General features: G+C 33.7%; 1 protein-coding gene across 1 annotated transcript in view; it reads left to right on the top strand.

The window, feature by feature from the left end:
• Positions 1-109: 109 nt before the first annotated feature.
• The window catches only part of AHR (aryl hydrocarbon receptor), a 48,727-nt gene continuing 32,955 nt past the window's right edge, over positions 110-15,881 (top strand). The window contains exons 1-2 of the mRNA XM_008590705.1: positions 110-232; positions 11,094-11,281. Of these exons, the coding sequence (XP_008588927.1) occupies positions 168-232; positions 11,094-11,281 (253 nt within the window). The 5' untranslated portion in view covers positions 110-167. The remainder of the gene's footprint in view (positions 233-11,093; positions 11,282-15,881) is intronic.

Genomic DNA, 15,881 nt, shown 5'->3' with positions numbered 1-15,881 from the left:
GGGCTGGGGGCGCGGCGTCCTAGCCATAGCCAGAGGACGACGCAGGTGGAGTGGGCGCGGCTTCGTGGAACCCGGCGCCCGTAGCCGCCCTCGTCCCGGTCGCCACTGGGTCCCGGGGACCGGGCCGCCCGCGACCGGGGAGGAGCCGCCGCCGCCGGCTGGGCACCATGAATAGCAGCAGCGCCAGCATCACCTACGCCAGTCGCAAGCGGCGGAAGCCGGTGCAGAAAACGTGAGTGTCCGGAGCGCGTCCTGGGCGCGCGGGTGCGGGAGGCGGCCCCACCCCGCCCCCCAAATCCCCGCGATCCAGGGTATTAGGTCAGTTCCCGACACAGCCTATGGAATCGACATTTGGAGGCCGGTCGAGAGACCGAGGACTTAGATTTTCCCATTTTCAATTATTGCATTTTAAAAATTGTCCGCCGTCACCAGCGCACCCGCACCCTCTCACGTTTTGCAACTCTGTTCTCTCTTTGGTCCTAATTTGTTGACAGCGCTGATGTGCTTTGTGGTGCTAGTGGATTAGTTAGCATAATCCTGTCTTGAAATCCCCTTCCACTTTTATTATCCGCATGGGTTAGGTTAGAGGACAGTCTTAATTGTCATTCTTGGTAGAGAGCTTGGTAGGGCGAGATTTTTAAAGAGGGAAACACGTGCCGTCTGGAAGGAAGGGGCTAAGTGTCTCTAAAGGTATTTTTTGGTCCTTAGCAACTGACTTTTTGTTGCGCCTTATTTACTTATTGGGCAGTAATTTTGTAGCTCTTGACGTGACCCTATTGGTAAAGTGGGTAGAGATGTTAGCAGCTAGGAGTGGATGCAGTGGACAGGATGCGGTAGAGGCTGTGTATTCTTAGCCACCTTTTGGGGGAACCTTATCATTTTTGGGGTGCTTACAACTGGGTTTATTGAGAGAGAAGTTTTCATTCTTAGCATCTACCTCTAATTCCCTTTTTCCCCCTACTTCAAAGTTTTGTTAATTCGAATAGATTACAAACTTTGATTTGGGAGGGATGTTGTTTGTTTTGGTGGGATATTTGTGTGAGATGGCAAATACATTAAAGTAATTTTTTTAAGAAAAAGAAATCTGTGCTTGAGACAGATTTCCTTTTGTAAAGTGGGTGTATTCATGTGTTTATTTCTAATTATTATCTCTTAATTATATCATCTATCTATAGTTTTCAAATTTTCATAAACAATTTTAAGAACGCCTAAACGTCTACTCAGAGCATATCACGTGCATTTTGCTTAAAACTTAACCTTGATTAATGCGAACCAGAAAAATAACAGCTTGCGATTTATGTTTAAAATTAGTTGTTGGTTTAAAAGTTTCATTATTCTGGAGTTTTAATTTTCTTTAAGAATTTCAATTATCGTTGTTTTTCAGATCTAGACTTCTGAATTGGCATTAACAGAGGATATTCATCTATAAATAGTATCTGATTAAAATTTGGAAGTTTTACGGTACAGCATGTTTGACAGGAATATTGTCGAGTCAGCAATTTTCTGTCTCAGTAGTTCTGAGACATTGATTTATAATACTTTTCATTTTATAGGATGGTATCTTATATTAAAACCCTTTGTCTAATTTGATTTTGTTCTTGCTGGTTAAAATGGGGAGGTATCCCAAATGTCTGTTCTATGTGTTTATTAATACAAGATTGTAATACACTTAGCATAACGGGGTATCATCGGTTTTACATGTGTGGTCAGAAAACTTGAAGATCTCCCTGATGGGTTTTTAAGATAATGAGTTGTTAGTTTGTTATGAAAGGACCTAGAAGGCTTTGTAAACAAAATTAAATGCCTTACTTTTGTGTTCATTGTAAAGTTTAACATTTTGGTTTCCACTCACTATTTTATGAAAGGTCTTCCCTTTTAACATATTACATTTTCCATTTGTTTTTGTAAGATGTGCCTGTTATATTTTTGTAATATTTTAATACACTTCCTTAGACTTTAATATATTGTTTTTAATGATTTCTTGTAATATAAAGTATTTTCCTCATTCATCCACATTTTATCTTAGTTGTCATAGATGTTTATCAGATCTTTATTGAGCACCATGCATTGCTTCTAATCCTACAAATTACTTAAATGTAACCGTCTTGCTCCAAAAGGAGAAAGTGCTAGCATTTACATTATCAAGTAAAAGTGTTTATATAAGGTATTTTTACCTGAATGAAAAACAGTTAACTTAATAATGCAGTTAGTCAAAGTTCATTTTAGAAAGGAGGCAATTAAATCTAATATTAAATTTAATATGTTATTTAATTAAACTACCAGTTTATGCCTATTGGGGCCTAGAAACATGCCAACATTGGGAAAAATATATTTTGTTTGAGCTGAAAATGCTATTCAGATCTATTTAACCTTGACCCCTTAAGTGATGGTCATTTTATTTCACTTATAGAGATAATATTCTGTAGCATTATTATAAAATTGTTTTTAAAAGACAGCGATTTAAATATACAATTTCATAAAATTTTGGAATAAAGTGGGTGACATTTTAACCTGAAGCTCTTTTGGTCAATCTTCAATTGAGTGTATTAATCAAAATAGACGCCCCCTAGTGGCAGGTCTCACACTGAAAATTATTTTTATTAGATAATACTGATACACTTTAAATGTGTTCAGTTTAATCCCACTAAAGTATCTTGTACATAGTAGAGTTTCCTTTTTCTTTGGAGTAATGAAAGTTAGGAAATTAAAGGATCTGAAGCAACCTTGTATCCAATTCATGTTCCCACCTTCAAGAAGAAAATTTCAAAGGTAACCTTAGGAATAGAATCTACTATTACTTTACTTAGAATGTTGTCTTATATTTAGTAACCCTGCTCAAAAAAAGAACAAATATTTTTATTTGAATCCTGTTCTTGTTTTAATCTCTCTGGAGATGAAAGCATTTCTGTTTGTTTAGTTATTTTGTTTAGTGAAGATAGCTGCTAACCCCTTTATAGAATCAAATAGAATCTATTTTTCTCTAGTGATAACAGCTTCGGATACATTCTTGTATTTCTGAAGTTTAATTAATACAGAAAATTTCAATTTACCATATTTCTAGAAAGTTAATACTGAATGTTGGCAAATAACAAGTGTTGAGTAAATGACATTTGAAAATGATACCAGCAGTAGTGATGATCAAACCAGGCATTCTGAAGTGTAAAAACTGGAAGTAACTTCTGAGCCTTAGCTGATTCTTTGTTAAAATGCATACTGATGAAAGTTTTTCTTTTATTAACATACTAATAATGTTAATATAAAAGCATTGTCTTCCTTGCTATTCTTGCTAACTTGCTGTTTATTTAAATATTATGAACCTCATTTATATAATACTGACTTACTGAATTTTATTACTTACAGTATATAATACTCATTAAATGTTTCATATAAATGTAGTGTGATACATTTTTTAAAATAGCATTAAAAGTAAAAGTATAGGTCTTTTCATTTATGTAATTATTTCTCCATCATCATTTTTCTCTCAAATAGCTTTATTTAGATAGTTTATATGTAGTGGTTCTATTGCCACTCTTGTTCGTTGGAACTAGAAAATGAACTAAGTGAAAATGTTTAGTTATACATAACATTAATGGGAAAAGAGGAAATAGGTATAAATTGAGAGCACTGGATCTAAACTAAAAGATGAGGTCTAGTTTCCTCATTGTTCGTAGATCTGGGCATGTTTCTTGACCAATAAAGCAGGACAGTCAACACCTACACTGCCACTCTCACAGCTAAAATTAGCAGAGCAAAAGCATTTTTTTAAGCTGTGAAGACTGCTAAAGACATGCATGAAATGGAAACATAAATTCTGTTCTTTAAATAATTTTAGGTAATTGGCCACAATGATCAACCACATTGCATATTGACAAAATAAAATAAAATAAAATATAAAATAAATAAAATAAATAATTTTAGGTTACATCTTCACAGAACAATCAATTCTTCTCTGAAACAGTAAGAGGCAGTATATGATTATGTTCTCAATTACAGATACTGCTGAACTGTCCTACTGCACTGGTGAAGAAACCCACATAGTACACGCTTATTCATGTACTTAATTAAGACATTTACTTAGAAATAAATACCATGCAAATCTTTAAAAACAGTACCTTTCTACTTGCACAGTTCTTTGAAAATTGATTTTTTTGCATGGTAGTTTAATATAACAAAAACTGCTGTTTATTAGCACTATGATAGAAGCATTGTGCACAGTGCTTTACATACATCATTTTATTCCATTTTTATAATAGTATTAAGGAAAGGTAATATTATTTAGGTTTTATAGATAGGCACTGAGTTTGGGTATTGGATCCTATATCTTTTGGCCCCAAAGCTTATGTTCTTACCGACTTTACAATACTGTCCAGGTGAACAAGTTGAGTGAGGCATCTGGAACACCCATATCCTAGGGATTTCCTATTGTCCACTGTTTCTCCTCAAATAGTGTTGTGGCTGAAATAAATTATTTGCCATTTCCCATACAAGATTTGCACTTGCTTATCTTTATACTTGTATTCCTGTCCTTTCCTCTTCAAGTCTTTTTCTTCTATCTTATTGATTTGCTACCTACTTCCCCCACTTCAAAACACTGTTTTTAATGGCTGCATTCACTTATTTAACTACTTTCTTTTGGGGGGGATTTCTGTTATTTCCAACCTCTCAATATTTTAACTAGTACTTCAAAGAGCACCCTTGAGACGTGTAAATTATTAGTTATTTCCTTAGGAAAAATTCCTATACATGGAATTTTGGAGTAGAAAATTATGTATACTTTTAAGTTTAAGCCAAATATTACACTGTGAGAGATAGTGTCAAATTACTCTCCAAAAAAATTTGCTGATACATTCCCATTGGCAGTCTGTGGATGTACCTGTATCCTGCCTTTTTGCTTAAAAATATTATTGTCAATTTCATAGGCAAAAAAGGTGAGGTAGGTAACTGAACTTATATGTTGGAATTGTGGTTGTGTGTAGTGGTAGGAGTGTATGTGTTTATTTACAAATTGTCTACTTGAGCTGTCCTTTACAGATTGATTTACTTTGTACTATATTTTTCAGTTCTTTCCAATTTCTTGGTCGAAATATTGTGTGAAATGTATTTCTAGTAAAGAGTACATGCACATTTAAAAAGTCAATAATCTGCATGTTGTACTATCTCAAGTTTAGCATGTTAGGCATTATCTTTTGTCATCTCATTGTGGTAGTTAAGAATTTTAGCACTCTTGTCTCTCCTTAACCTTTGTCACCTTTCTCTATCTTCTTAATATAATTTCATTACAATTTTGGATTTAATCCACTTTCATTGTTTCATTATTTTTGACTATGTAAATATTGTTTACTGCCAAGCTAAGTAATATATACTATGATTACATTTTTCTTCCTGTTTTGTGATTTATTGATTTCTCCCGATTTTTCATCTTCATGTTTATTTGCATCTGGGTTAAATCTGTCTTGTAGGTTTATTGGAGGCAGAGTTTGTGTTTCTGTCTCTTGCTTCCTTTATTTTGGTGTAATTTTCTGGAAGAGAAGAGTAGTTGTAGAAAGCTATATATTCTACAGTCATGAAACCAGAAGTGTTGCTTTTATTTAAGACCCAATATAGATGTGCTACATCTGAACTCTTGAGCATCACTTTTACAGCACCTATGTTATTGAGCAGTGCATTATGCTTGATTTTGCCTTGTTGTAGAATATATCTACTCCTGGTAGGGAAAGTAAGCTCTTTAAAGACAGGATTATTTTTATTTCTCTTTGTAGCTACCAGAGCTTCCTAGTACCATGCACATAGTATTTGAGATTTACTAATTTGACAATTGACCACCACTTAAAATTTTTCTGGTAGTGTTTTAGTGATTATGGTGTAGCATATATATTTTATGTGGGTTCAAAGAGAAATAAAAAAAAGTGTACATACATAGAAGAGGGAAAAAAGAATATTATTAATATTTTTTTAAGACTTTGGAAATAAGAGTGATTTCTAGGACATACATTATTTTCCTGGTTTTCGTTATTAACATCTTGTGCTAGAAATGATGCTACTTAAACCTATTGTCTCTCCTTATGTGTAGCAAACAGAGGGAAAGTGAAGAACTTATCACAACTGTAGAACAGCAGCAGGAGAGTGGCAGAATTCTGACTCATTAAAGGTGGCTTCCAGCAAGAATTCTCAGAATTTTTATACATGTTTTTTGCCTTATATAGGGAAGTAAAGTATTCAGCTGTATTCAGCCTAACAATGAAATTTGACTTTGTTTGTCCTGAACATCACCTCTATAATATTACATTAAGCACATAGCTTATGACTGTAAACATTTGAAATTCATATTAATTTGTTTTCAGAGATAAATAAGTATGCACTGAAACTGGGGGAAGGAAATGAAGAATGAATGAGATTAGGAGTTGGGCATTGTTGGGTGTAGTTAATTGCACGGAGGGATTTTATTAAGGAATACTTCAAATTTCCGAGCTGTTGGATGGAGAGTAGCATAGTAGATGCCTAGAAGGGAGTGCCCAACTTCCAGAAAATATGAATGAGAGGACATTCAAGTACAGGAACTGGAAATAAAGATGGGTATGTTATTGGTAAGTAGACTGAAGCAGTGGGAGTAGATTAAATCACCCAGAGGAAAAAGCTGACAAAGCAAACTCAGTACTGTGAGCGGTAATCTCTTGTTAGAAAATGTCACTTTAGTCTCATAGGATTACTGAAACTATATATTTGCACTTTATTTTGAGGTTTTATGATAAATATTATATAAAAAATTTACAGTTACAATAATCTATGAGTAAACTGAGTTTTTAATTTTTTCAATTTTGTATCAAACTGGGCACAAATGATGAGCATAACACACAATTTAGATGGGGATGTTAAAAAGGCTTTAAAGATAGCATTCAAACTGGCATTGGACAGGCTATTGGGCCTGTTACCACCAGTAGCTGTAGCATACAGGGCTTCCAAAACAGAAGTGTGGCATGCAGTTAGCTAGAACTTTGATTTCACAACAATTTTTGGTTTACAGGTTGGGACAGGATTTTTGAGGTTAAGGTTTAAAAAAGCAATAAGTTGCTCCTTTGCCTGATCGACATGTATAGTCTTTCTATTTCAGGAGATGTCTGAACTCCAGAACTCCCAAATCCAATCTTACAAGGATGTTTATATTTCAGACATAGCTTTTACTTAAATAATGGTTGGTGGTGTATTTTGGTATAGATTTTAGATTTAAAGACAATACAAAATTAAAAGCACTAGCATAACCCAAGTCAAATGTGATTGATATAGGATTATTCTCTATTTTTAATTATTCTGTGCATCCTCAATATGTACAAATATGTATGAAATATTTTTCACAAAATAATTCTGAACTTTTCTCACAAAATCAGTGAAAAAGAGTGTCAAATGTATTACTTTAGCTTTAACAATCTGACACGTTAAAAGATTCAAATCCAGTGGAAACACACAGTAGCTTTGAATAGCTGAGTGGGTACTTCTGAGCCATGACCTAACTTAATTTCTCTGTGCATTTAACTTTCTTCTGTAATCTCCAAAATATTCTACCATGGTTCTTTACCTGTCTGTTCTCATTCTTCTTTCCTCATCTTTGCCGGTGCCTCTTCCTCAGCCTTATGCCTAAATGTTGGTATCACTGAAGTCTGTCCTCAAGCCACTTTTCTCCTTGTTTGGTGTACCTCCCATTAGGAAATGTATCTGTTCTTCTAAGCTACAAATCCCATAGTCATTTGCAACCTCTCCTCTTTCAATGTTTTCCTCTGTCTTACTTCCTATACCAAGTCAGTGTCGTTCAGCGAATATTTGAGCCTGGCTTAGATCTCTCTTCAGGCCAGTTCTTTATTTCCATCCTTACTGTCACTGCCTTTGGTCAGATTCTGAGCACTTCTTTTTTGGACACTTCTGGTCAGCAAACATTGATTGAGAGCTCAGTTTGTGTCAGATACTGTGCTGGGCACTGAGGATCTCAAAATGATTAAGATTATGTAGCAATCACAGTAACAGACAAGTATATGCAATTAGGTTACTTAACATTTGACTTATGGAAACTCGATCTCACGCTCTTTCGTAAGGTACATATAATAAATTAAAGATGGGACGGTTTTGTGTTGTGTAAAGAAACAGTCTCAGAATCTAGTCCAGGGTCGAGTACTGTGAAGAGCCAGCATAAGTAGGCAGCGATTACCACAAGGAGAAGGAATTCCTTCAAGTTACTGTTATTTTAACCTGCATCGTATCAGCTTGTTTTGCTTCAATGTTTGGGTTACTCTCTTCTCTCCAGCGTTTTATAATCATTACTGGAAAGCTACCAAGATTGCAGTACTGGATTATATACATATTTTCACTTTATGTGAAGTTATTTGTATAGAATATTCCTTAATGGATTGGTTGTATAAGATGTATATATAAGATACAGAAGTTGTATGGGCAGAGTAGCTAATCCATTGTGAGGTGGGTCAGGGAAGACTTTATAAAAGTGATCTGCTAGAACAGGGGGTAGGACAGAACAAGGAGCTTTTATGAATACACCAAAATACATCTCGGTAACTGTACATAATTTCTTAGCTCTGGAGTATAAGGGACGTAGGAGGACTTTGGCTGGAGGAAATGAGGCCAGAGGAGCAAATAGAGGCCAGAAAGATCATAAAGGGTTTTGTGTGTTAGGCTAAGGAATAAGGACAGTCCACAGCTACCGAAAGGTGTTAATCAGAGGAGTGACATAGTTTACATTTTAGAAAGAAGTTTCTGGTGGCAGAATCCTAACTTCCATGAGCCCTGCCCTGCTTCCCACATTCTCTGTCAACAGAGTCAGCTTGGTAGAACACAGGAACTGATCGTGTAAATCCCTGCTCAACGCTTAAGATGACTCCCAAATAACAAAGTCCAATTTTCTACCATTACCTTGAGGAAACTTCATGTTTCCTCTATCTTGAACATTTTTCATCAGACACCCACATGGCTCACTTCTTTGTTCTATTCATGTCTTTGCAAAAACATCACGTCAGTGACTCCTTCTGTGGCTATCAAAACCAACATTCCTTCACTCCTTAGTTCCTCACCTTGCTTTATATTTCTTAACACTCATCAGACCCAAAAGTTATATTTATTCATTTATTTATTTATCCTCCAAATGGAATGCAAGCTGGATAAGAGCAGGAGTTTTTGTATGTTTTGTTCAGTGCTAAGTGTTCTGCACTTGTTACATTGGTAGGTTTTCAATGTTTCTTGAAAGAATGTGGCCCCGACCACCTTCCTCCTTCTCTCTTTGGCTTTGCTCTTTACACATCAGACAGGGAACTTCTCACAGTTCACCATTTCCCAGGTACACCTCCTTGTGAAATCAGTTCATCTTTCAAGGTTCATCGTAGATACCACCCTTTGTGTAAAATGTTTTTTCGAGCAGTCACTCTTTCTGCTTGGCTCCCATATCACTTTTTGAATATTTCATAGAAGAGTGTTTTCCTGGGCTGTCCAGGATGTGATAGGTATGAATAACTACTTGTTAAAAAGTCATTAATTAACCAGTAGAGAAGTATACAATGAGGTAGACAAGCACTATGGGTAAAAGTTGAAATTCAGTTAGTTAATTGGAGAAATGTGGTAATTAGGTGTGACACGAATTTGATTATAAATGAAATATAATTAAGGAGAAATAGCTAGAGAAATAGTCATGAATTTACTTTATATATGCAATTATACAAATAGTCTGGAGAAAGTATCAACTTTTATATGTATATATACATAAATACATCATTTGCCAACTTAATTACCTTTTTTGTAGAAATAAACTATAGCAGAAAAATAGAAATAGACAAGAACTGAAAAAATTACTTTCTAGGGACAGTATAAAAAGCATGTTAAAATTCCACATTTACTTTTCATCATCTTTCTGTATAAAGTATTATTTCTTCACATATATTTTTGAAGACATAAATTATATAGAAATGTTTTGATTAAATCAAATTAATACACTGTACCCATGCCTCTACATCGTAAGACAATATAATTCCATTTGAATTGTCAAGAATGTCTTTGCTGTACGAATACCCTGGATAATTATTTTTCTGGCTAATGAAAAGGTGTAGAGGCATAGTCTAAAAATTACTTTGTTTTGTGTTCTAATATCTTCTTTATTTATAGTTCAGCATGGTCATCAGATGATGTAAATACTCTAAGTTATTAATGAAATAATAACTGCTATGAAATCCTTGCTAAGAAATTCATGTGCAAAATTGTCCAGTTTTTCATTTCTGAACTCATGATCCTCTCCTACCCATAAGTATTTTTTTCTCTCAGATGAAAATCATGCTAAATTGTTGGGGTTTCATCATACTTTCTAATTGAGACACGAACTATGAAAGCTGTTAATTAAGTAGAAGTACTGCCTAGTCATAAAAGCAAAAGTTGCAAATGATCACAATTAGCATCTAATATTTGTCAGTCAACAAACATAAATAACTAAAGTCAAATTTATTCTTTTAAAATTTGAGGACCACAAAAATAAATGGCTGGAAGACTGTCCTCAGGTGCCAGAAGGGCTTTGGGAAGTCATTAGTAATGGGATCAAAGTGTGTAAATATAGGATGCTGGGGATGATGAAGATAAACTTTTTATTTAGCTTTGTTCCTGTTTATCTACAACATAAATGGTTCTGAGATACTTTTTGTGGAAGATAGCAAAGAAAGCATGATTTTTACATGATTTATTATAGATTTATTTTATTTTTCTTGCCCTTACAATGGCTGTGTTTGAAGGAAAAAATATATATACTAGTAAATTTGTTAATTGGGAATCATTATAGTACAAATGTATGAAGTGTAAGTAAGCATTTTCATAATATGTATTTAGAATTTTCCTATGATGAACTCATAAGCTTTGTAATAAAATATTATGGAGAATTTTACCCCTTCCCTTGTTTTTCTTAATTAAGATATGAAAGGAAGATTTTGCAAAGATTTATGTAAGCTTGAAGTAGATTTTAAAATTTTGTTATATTGGAGAAATATTTGAGGAGATATAATGCAATAGAAATTTCTGCTTTATATTTTTTAAAGGATTTTTATGGTATTTTGTTTGTTTTTCAGCATAAAGCCAGTCCCAGCTGAAGGAATCAAGTCAAATCCTTCTAAGCGACATAGAGACCGACTTAATACAGAATTGGACCGTCTGGCTAGCCTGCTGCCTTTTCCACAAGATGTTATTAATAAGCTGGACAAACTTTCAGTTCTCAGGCTCAGTGTCAGTTACCTCAGAGCCAAGAGCTTCTTTGATGGTAAGACAGAGGATTTAATTTTTCTACAATAACTTATAAAATGCTTAGATTAATTATGGCTGGTTCTGTGTTAATAACTATAAAAAATAGCCATATGTGAAAAAAGTTTTATTTATTGTTGTATGGTAAAATTTAACTGGCAAAGCCAAATTTATAATAAGTCCTAAGATCAATTTTCCAGTTTCGTTCATCAAACAGATGCAACCACTTACGTGATGCATGGTATCATTCTTTGAAAATCAGGTATTTAAAAGTTATACTTAAAGTATGTTCGATCCAGTTTTGCTTCTCCTTCCAATTCAATTTTTTAAAGTCTCTCTCTCTCTTTTTTTTTCTTTTTAAGGTAAAGAATAAAATACTTATTAACACTGTGATATGTTATTGCTGGATTTTCTGTTTTTATGGACATGCTATTTTATCCTTTCAAAATTATGTGTACTTCTAGTCCTTTAAATTACCTATATATGTTTACTGCAGGAAAGTATAATTAAAAATGTTTTTTTCACTGGACTGAGCACTTCAGTATAGGAGTTAATAGATTGGATTTTATTCTCCATTGTACCACTGACAAACTATTTGACTCTAACCAAGCCAAGTAACATTCCTGTATCTTAGTTTACTCAGCTGTTAAAGTTGGGTTTTGAGCTAGGTGGCTAGGTGATATTTGTTACCTTTTAATCATACAATATTTCATCATCTGTTTTAAATGGAAGTTTTTGTTTGAAAATAATGTTTCAATGTGTTTTCTTATGTAAAATAATTCCTTACTTTCTCTTTTATCTGTTTATCTGTCAGAAATAGATTTTTCAAGAAAATGGTCTTTTAAAAATGTCATGTTATTTTACAAACTGTAGTAAAGGAATTAATGATAAAATCTCAGTGGTCTATATCAGTGCTTCTCAAACTCTAATGTGCTTATAAATTACATAGGGATCTTGTTAAGTAGCAGATTCTTATTCAGTAGGTTTAGGTGTGACCAGAGATTTTGCGTTTCTAACAAGCTCTCAGACAATGCTGAGATTCTAATCCTGCTGGTCTGGATCACTAGGGAAGTACCTAGATAACACATTCACAGATACTTGTACTTGTAATTTGTGTTTAGGATGTTGCAAAACTGTTAATTTCCCTTTAGGTTTATGTTTACATAGTTTGATGTGTTTAGTCTGAGTATCTTTTTCTTTGCTTGCTTTTGTGTTTTTTCTTTCGGACAAAAGTTGTCTAGTTTAACAATTATAGCCTGGGCAATGTACAATGATATTGAGGATAGTGATTTTAGGAAAGAGTATATCTTTAAAAGTTTCGTAGTAGACACTTAAATGTTCTCTGATCTATATAAAATGTCTAAGTTTTCAGTTTTGTCTATATCAAACCCTTCATCTTGGAGATGAGTTATGAAGTATTCTGCTGTGTGTCTGTGAGTTTTTATTCATCAGCTGTATAGTCATCTTGTGGTAGAGCTGAAACTAGAACCCAGGCTTCCGGATTCCTTATATTTTTTTCCTGACCGTATCTCAATTACTTCTCTTTTCTGGGAACTGTTGTATAGCAAAGCCCTGAGGACTTTTCCCTAAATCTGTGTTTCTCAAAACTATAGTCCCCGATCAGCTTCACCTGGGGACTTGTTAAAAATGCTATTTCTAGAGCCCCATGATAGACCTGTGGAATCAAACATTGGTGGTGGGGCTAAATGCATGTTGAAGTTTGGGAGCCACTGCCTTAGATTGTAACCTTGAGCCCACTCTCAGCTCTGTAGAATGCTGTTCTGATCCTTAGCATTGATTCACATGTTATGCTTACTGTTTGACCACATCATAGGGGATTCCGTGACATTTAAGATATGGTCTGTGCCCTTAGAGAGTCTAGAAGCCAAGTGAGGCATTATTCATGAGGCATATACTCTGGTAAAGATTTATTGACATCAGTCATTTGACCTTTCCATTTTCTGCTCCTCTATTATGGGGAATCAAACTATACATGTTAAAATGTTTGAAAAAGAGAAAAAAAAATGTATAGGTTGTCCCCCCGTGTAGAAGTAGTGAAACAAAACAAACTGAAACTGCTTAGAGTAACCAGTGTGCCATTTAAGTACTAATATAAATACCACTCTCTAGGCAGATATATATATGGGGGAGGGGTTAGTGGTGCATAAACACTAAGCAATTTCTTAGGTTGTTCATCACAGGAACATAGAGTTATGTGGAAGGTGGAGGAAATAATTGGTTAAAAAAAAAAAGATCCCAGAGTCTTCTCCAGGTCACTAGTTGTTCAAGAAGGCAATGCAACATTTCAGAGCACACAGAATAAACTTTTGAGGGTAATCTTTATGAACTGGATTAATGTAAATGAGGACACTTGGAGCATGCTGACAGCGATTACGATTTTTGTGTGTAGTTAGATCCACTCTCCCACTATTAGGGAAACAGTATAGTGAAGTGAAGGGAAGCTCAAAGTGAATAACAGGATGCAAACAGGGGGTGTGTAAATTCCTGCGGAAAGAACAATATAAACGAATAATCATACAATCATGTTAGAAAGGAAGCTCAAGTTTAACTGTAACAATAGATATTTTTCCAAGAAAATATATCTATTTATTGCAAGTTTAAATAATCCAACTTGGATGGATCTTCTTAAACATTGGAGCCATGACTATACTGCTATTACTGTCTGAAAAGCAACACTTAAGTTTTAAGTACATTAATTAATTTATCCATTTTTAATTAATCAAAATATTTTGAAATATATTTAAAGTACTTGAACAGGACTTGGTAGTCATGTTACAGTGATGGTAAATTTCGAAGCAGTTTCTTGAATATCACATTATCTCCAAGATGTATTTTAAAAGTTTAAATAACTTAATGATTATATGATCAATAGTAGTATATTAACAGAGACAAGGATTTGGATGGTTACAACCTAACTTTTGAAATTGGTTGATATTAAGGAAAAGGATTGTTTCCTCATACATTGTATCTATTAAAGTTGTCAAACAGTGGACATTGGGCTTATTGACCAATCAGTGTGGTAATGTTTTATTCTTGTAAGAGTGATTTCAGCATATATTTTAATAGAATTAGATTTTGAATTAGATTTCCTTTTTACCTTTTGAAATGCTCATGATCCTGTAAGTATCATGTTCAATATTCTGCTTTTTGCCAGTAAGTAACCCTCAAAATTAAAAATTTGGGAATGACTAATTCATGTTTTCTGTTTAGACACAAATATCTAATGAGGCAAAAAAGGCAGAAAAAATGTTTCCTTTCTGTGAGACAATAGTAGGGGTTATATGTCATGTAGTATATATTAACTTGATAAAATATAGTATATATTACACCATTTAAAATATAATCATTAATTAAGAAATCTTTTATTTCCTCCATTATATCTGAGTCATGAGCTATTCCTTATGACATCTTTATAATTGAGATGTAAAGAAGACTTAGAAGCAAGAAAATGTCTAGGTTACCATTAAATCTGACAGAACTGAGTCTGGAGATCTGAGTTTCTAATTCTAAAGTTCTCCAATTGCAACTGTCATAGGAAATAATTTTCTGGTTATTTTAAGTACTAGGTAGTATAAAGGATAATCTGATTCTTGAATCATTATACATGCTTAAAATAATCACCATTTTGTAAAGTAGAATTATATACATGTTAGAATGTTTTAAATTCACTAATTCTGAAAATGCTGTGGAAAGAGAGGATGACAGTTAACTTAAATTATTTGATGATCTAACATTTATTTGACCTCGTTGTTTATCATGGATCTTTGTTGACTTTATTTTAAATTAAAAATTACAAGTGCTCTTTTCTCAGTCTTATTTTTGCAGATGCTTTAACAGTTCATTCCCAGTTCATTAGGTTTTCAAAAGAGAGCTATTGTGTTTATTCTTCAGCTTATACATTTCCCTGAATTTCAGTCCTGTTTTGGTATCTCTTAAAGGAGAAAATTATTCTTGAAAAACAAGTATACATGCATATATATGCCAAGAACAAGGTCAAACAAGCAGTAAAAATGAATTAAACAATAAAATGTTTTAAGAGTTGGTGTTTTTATTATCACAGTACCACAGCAAATGTGATTTCTTAATTCTAGGAATATACAAAGTAGGTTTGTTTGCCTAATAGTGAAGTATTTGCAGAGTTTTATCTACTCGTGGCATTATCCATCTTAGATTGTGATTTCACTATGTATATTTTTTTTTCTCAAATTCACATTCTAAAACATGAAACTCATAACATTCGTGATAATTTTTATAGCTAAAACTATATAAATCTATAGATTCTTTTACATTTTAGTTTATGGACTCTATATAATAAAATGCCTACAGATTTAAACATGAATGCATAAAAAGAATAGTGGGACATTCTTAGTGAGTGTTCAAATCCTAGCTCTGCATTTAGCAATTCGACCTCTTTGGATCATTAATTTCTCTTTTTCTCAGATATCACAGTTGACTGTATAAGATTCATTAGGTTATATATATATATAAATGAAATCTTTTGTGATATAATTTTATATAGGACACTTTTATCTCTCACTTTTTCTTTGCTTTGAAAAGTATTTAAAAAAACACAGTGACAAATATCTCCCACAGATTCA

This window comes from Galeopterus variegatus, unplaced genomic scaffold (assembly GCF_000696425.1).
Source record: "Galeopterus variegatus unplaced genomic scaffold, G_variegatus-3.0.2 Scaffold6316, whole genome shotgun sequence".
In the NCBI taxonomy this organism is placed as follows: domain Eukaryota; kingdom Metazoa; phylum Chordata; class Mammalia; order Dermoptera; family Cynocephalidae; genus Galeopterus; species Galeopterus variegatus.
The sequence above is the reverse complement of the archived record's forward strand: the minus strand, read 5'-3'. Positions and strand labels throughout refer to the sequence as shown.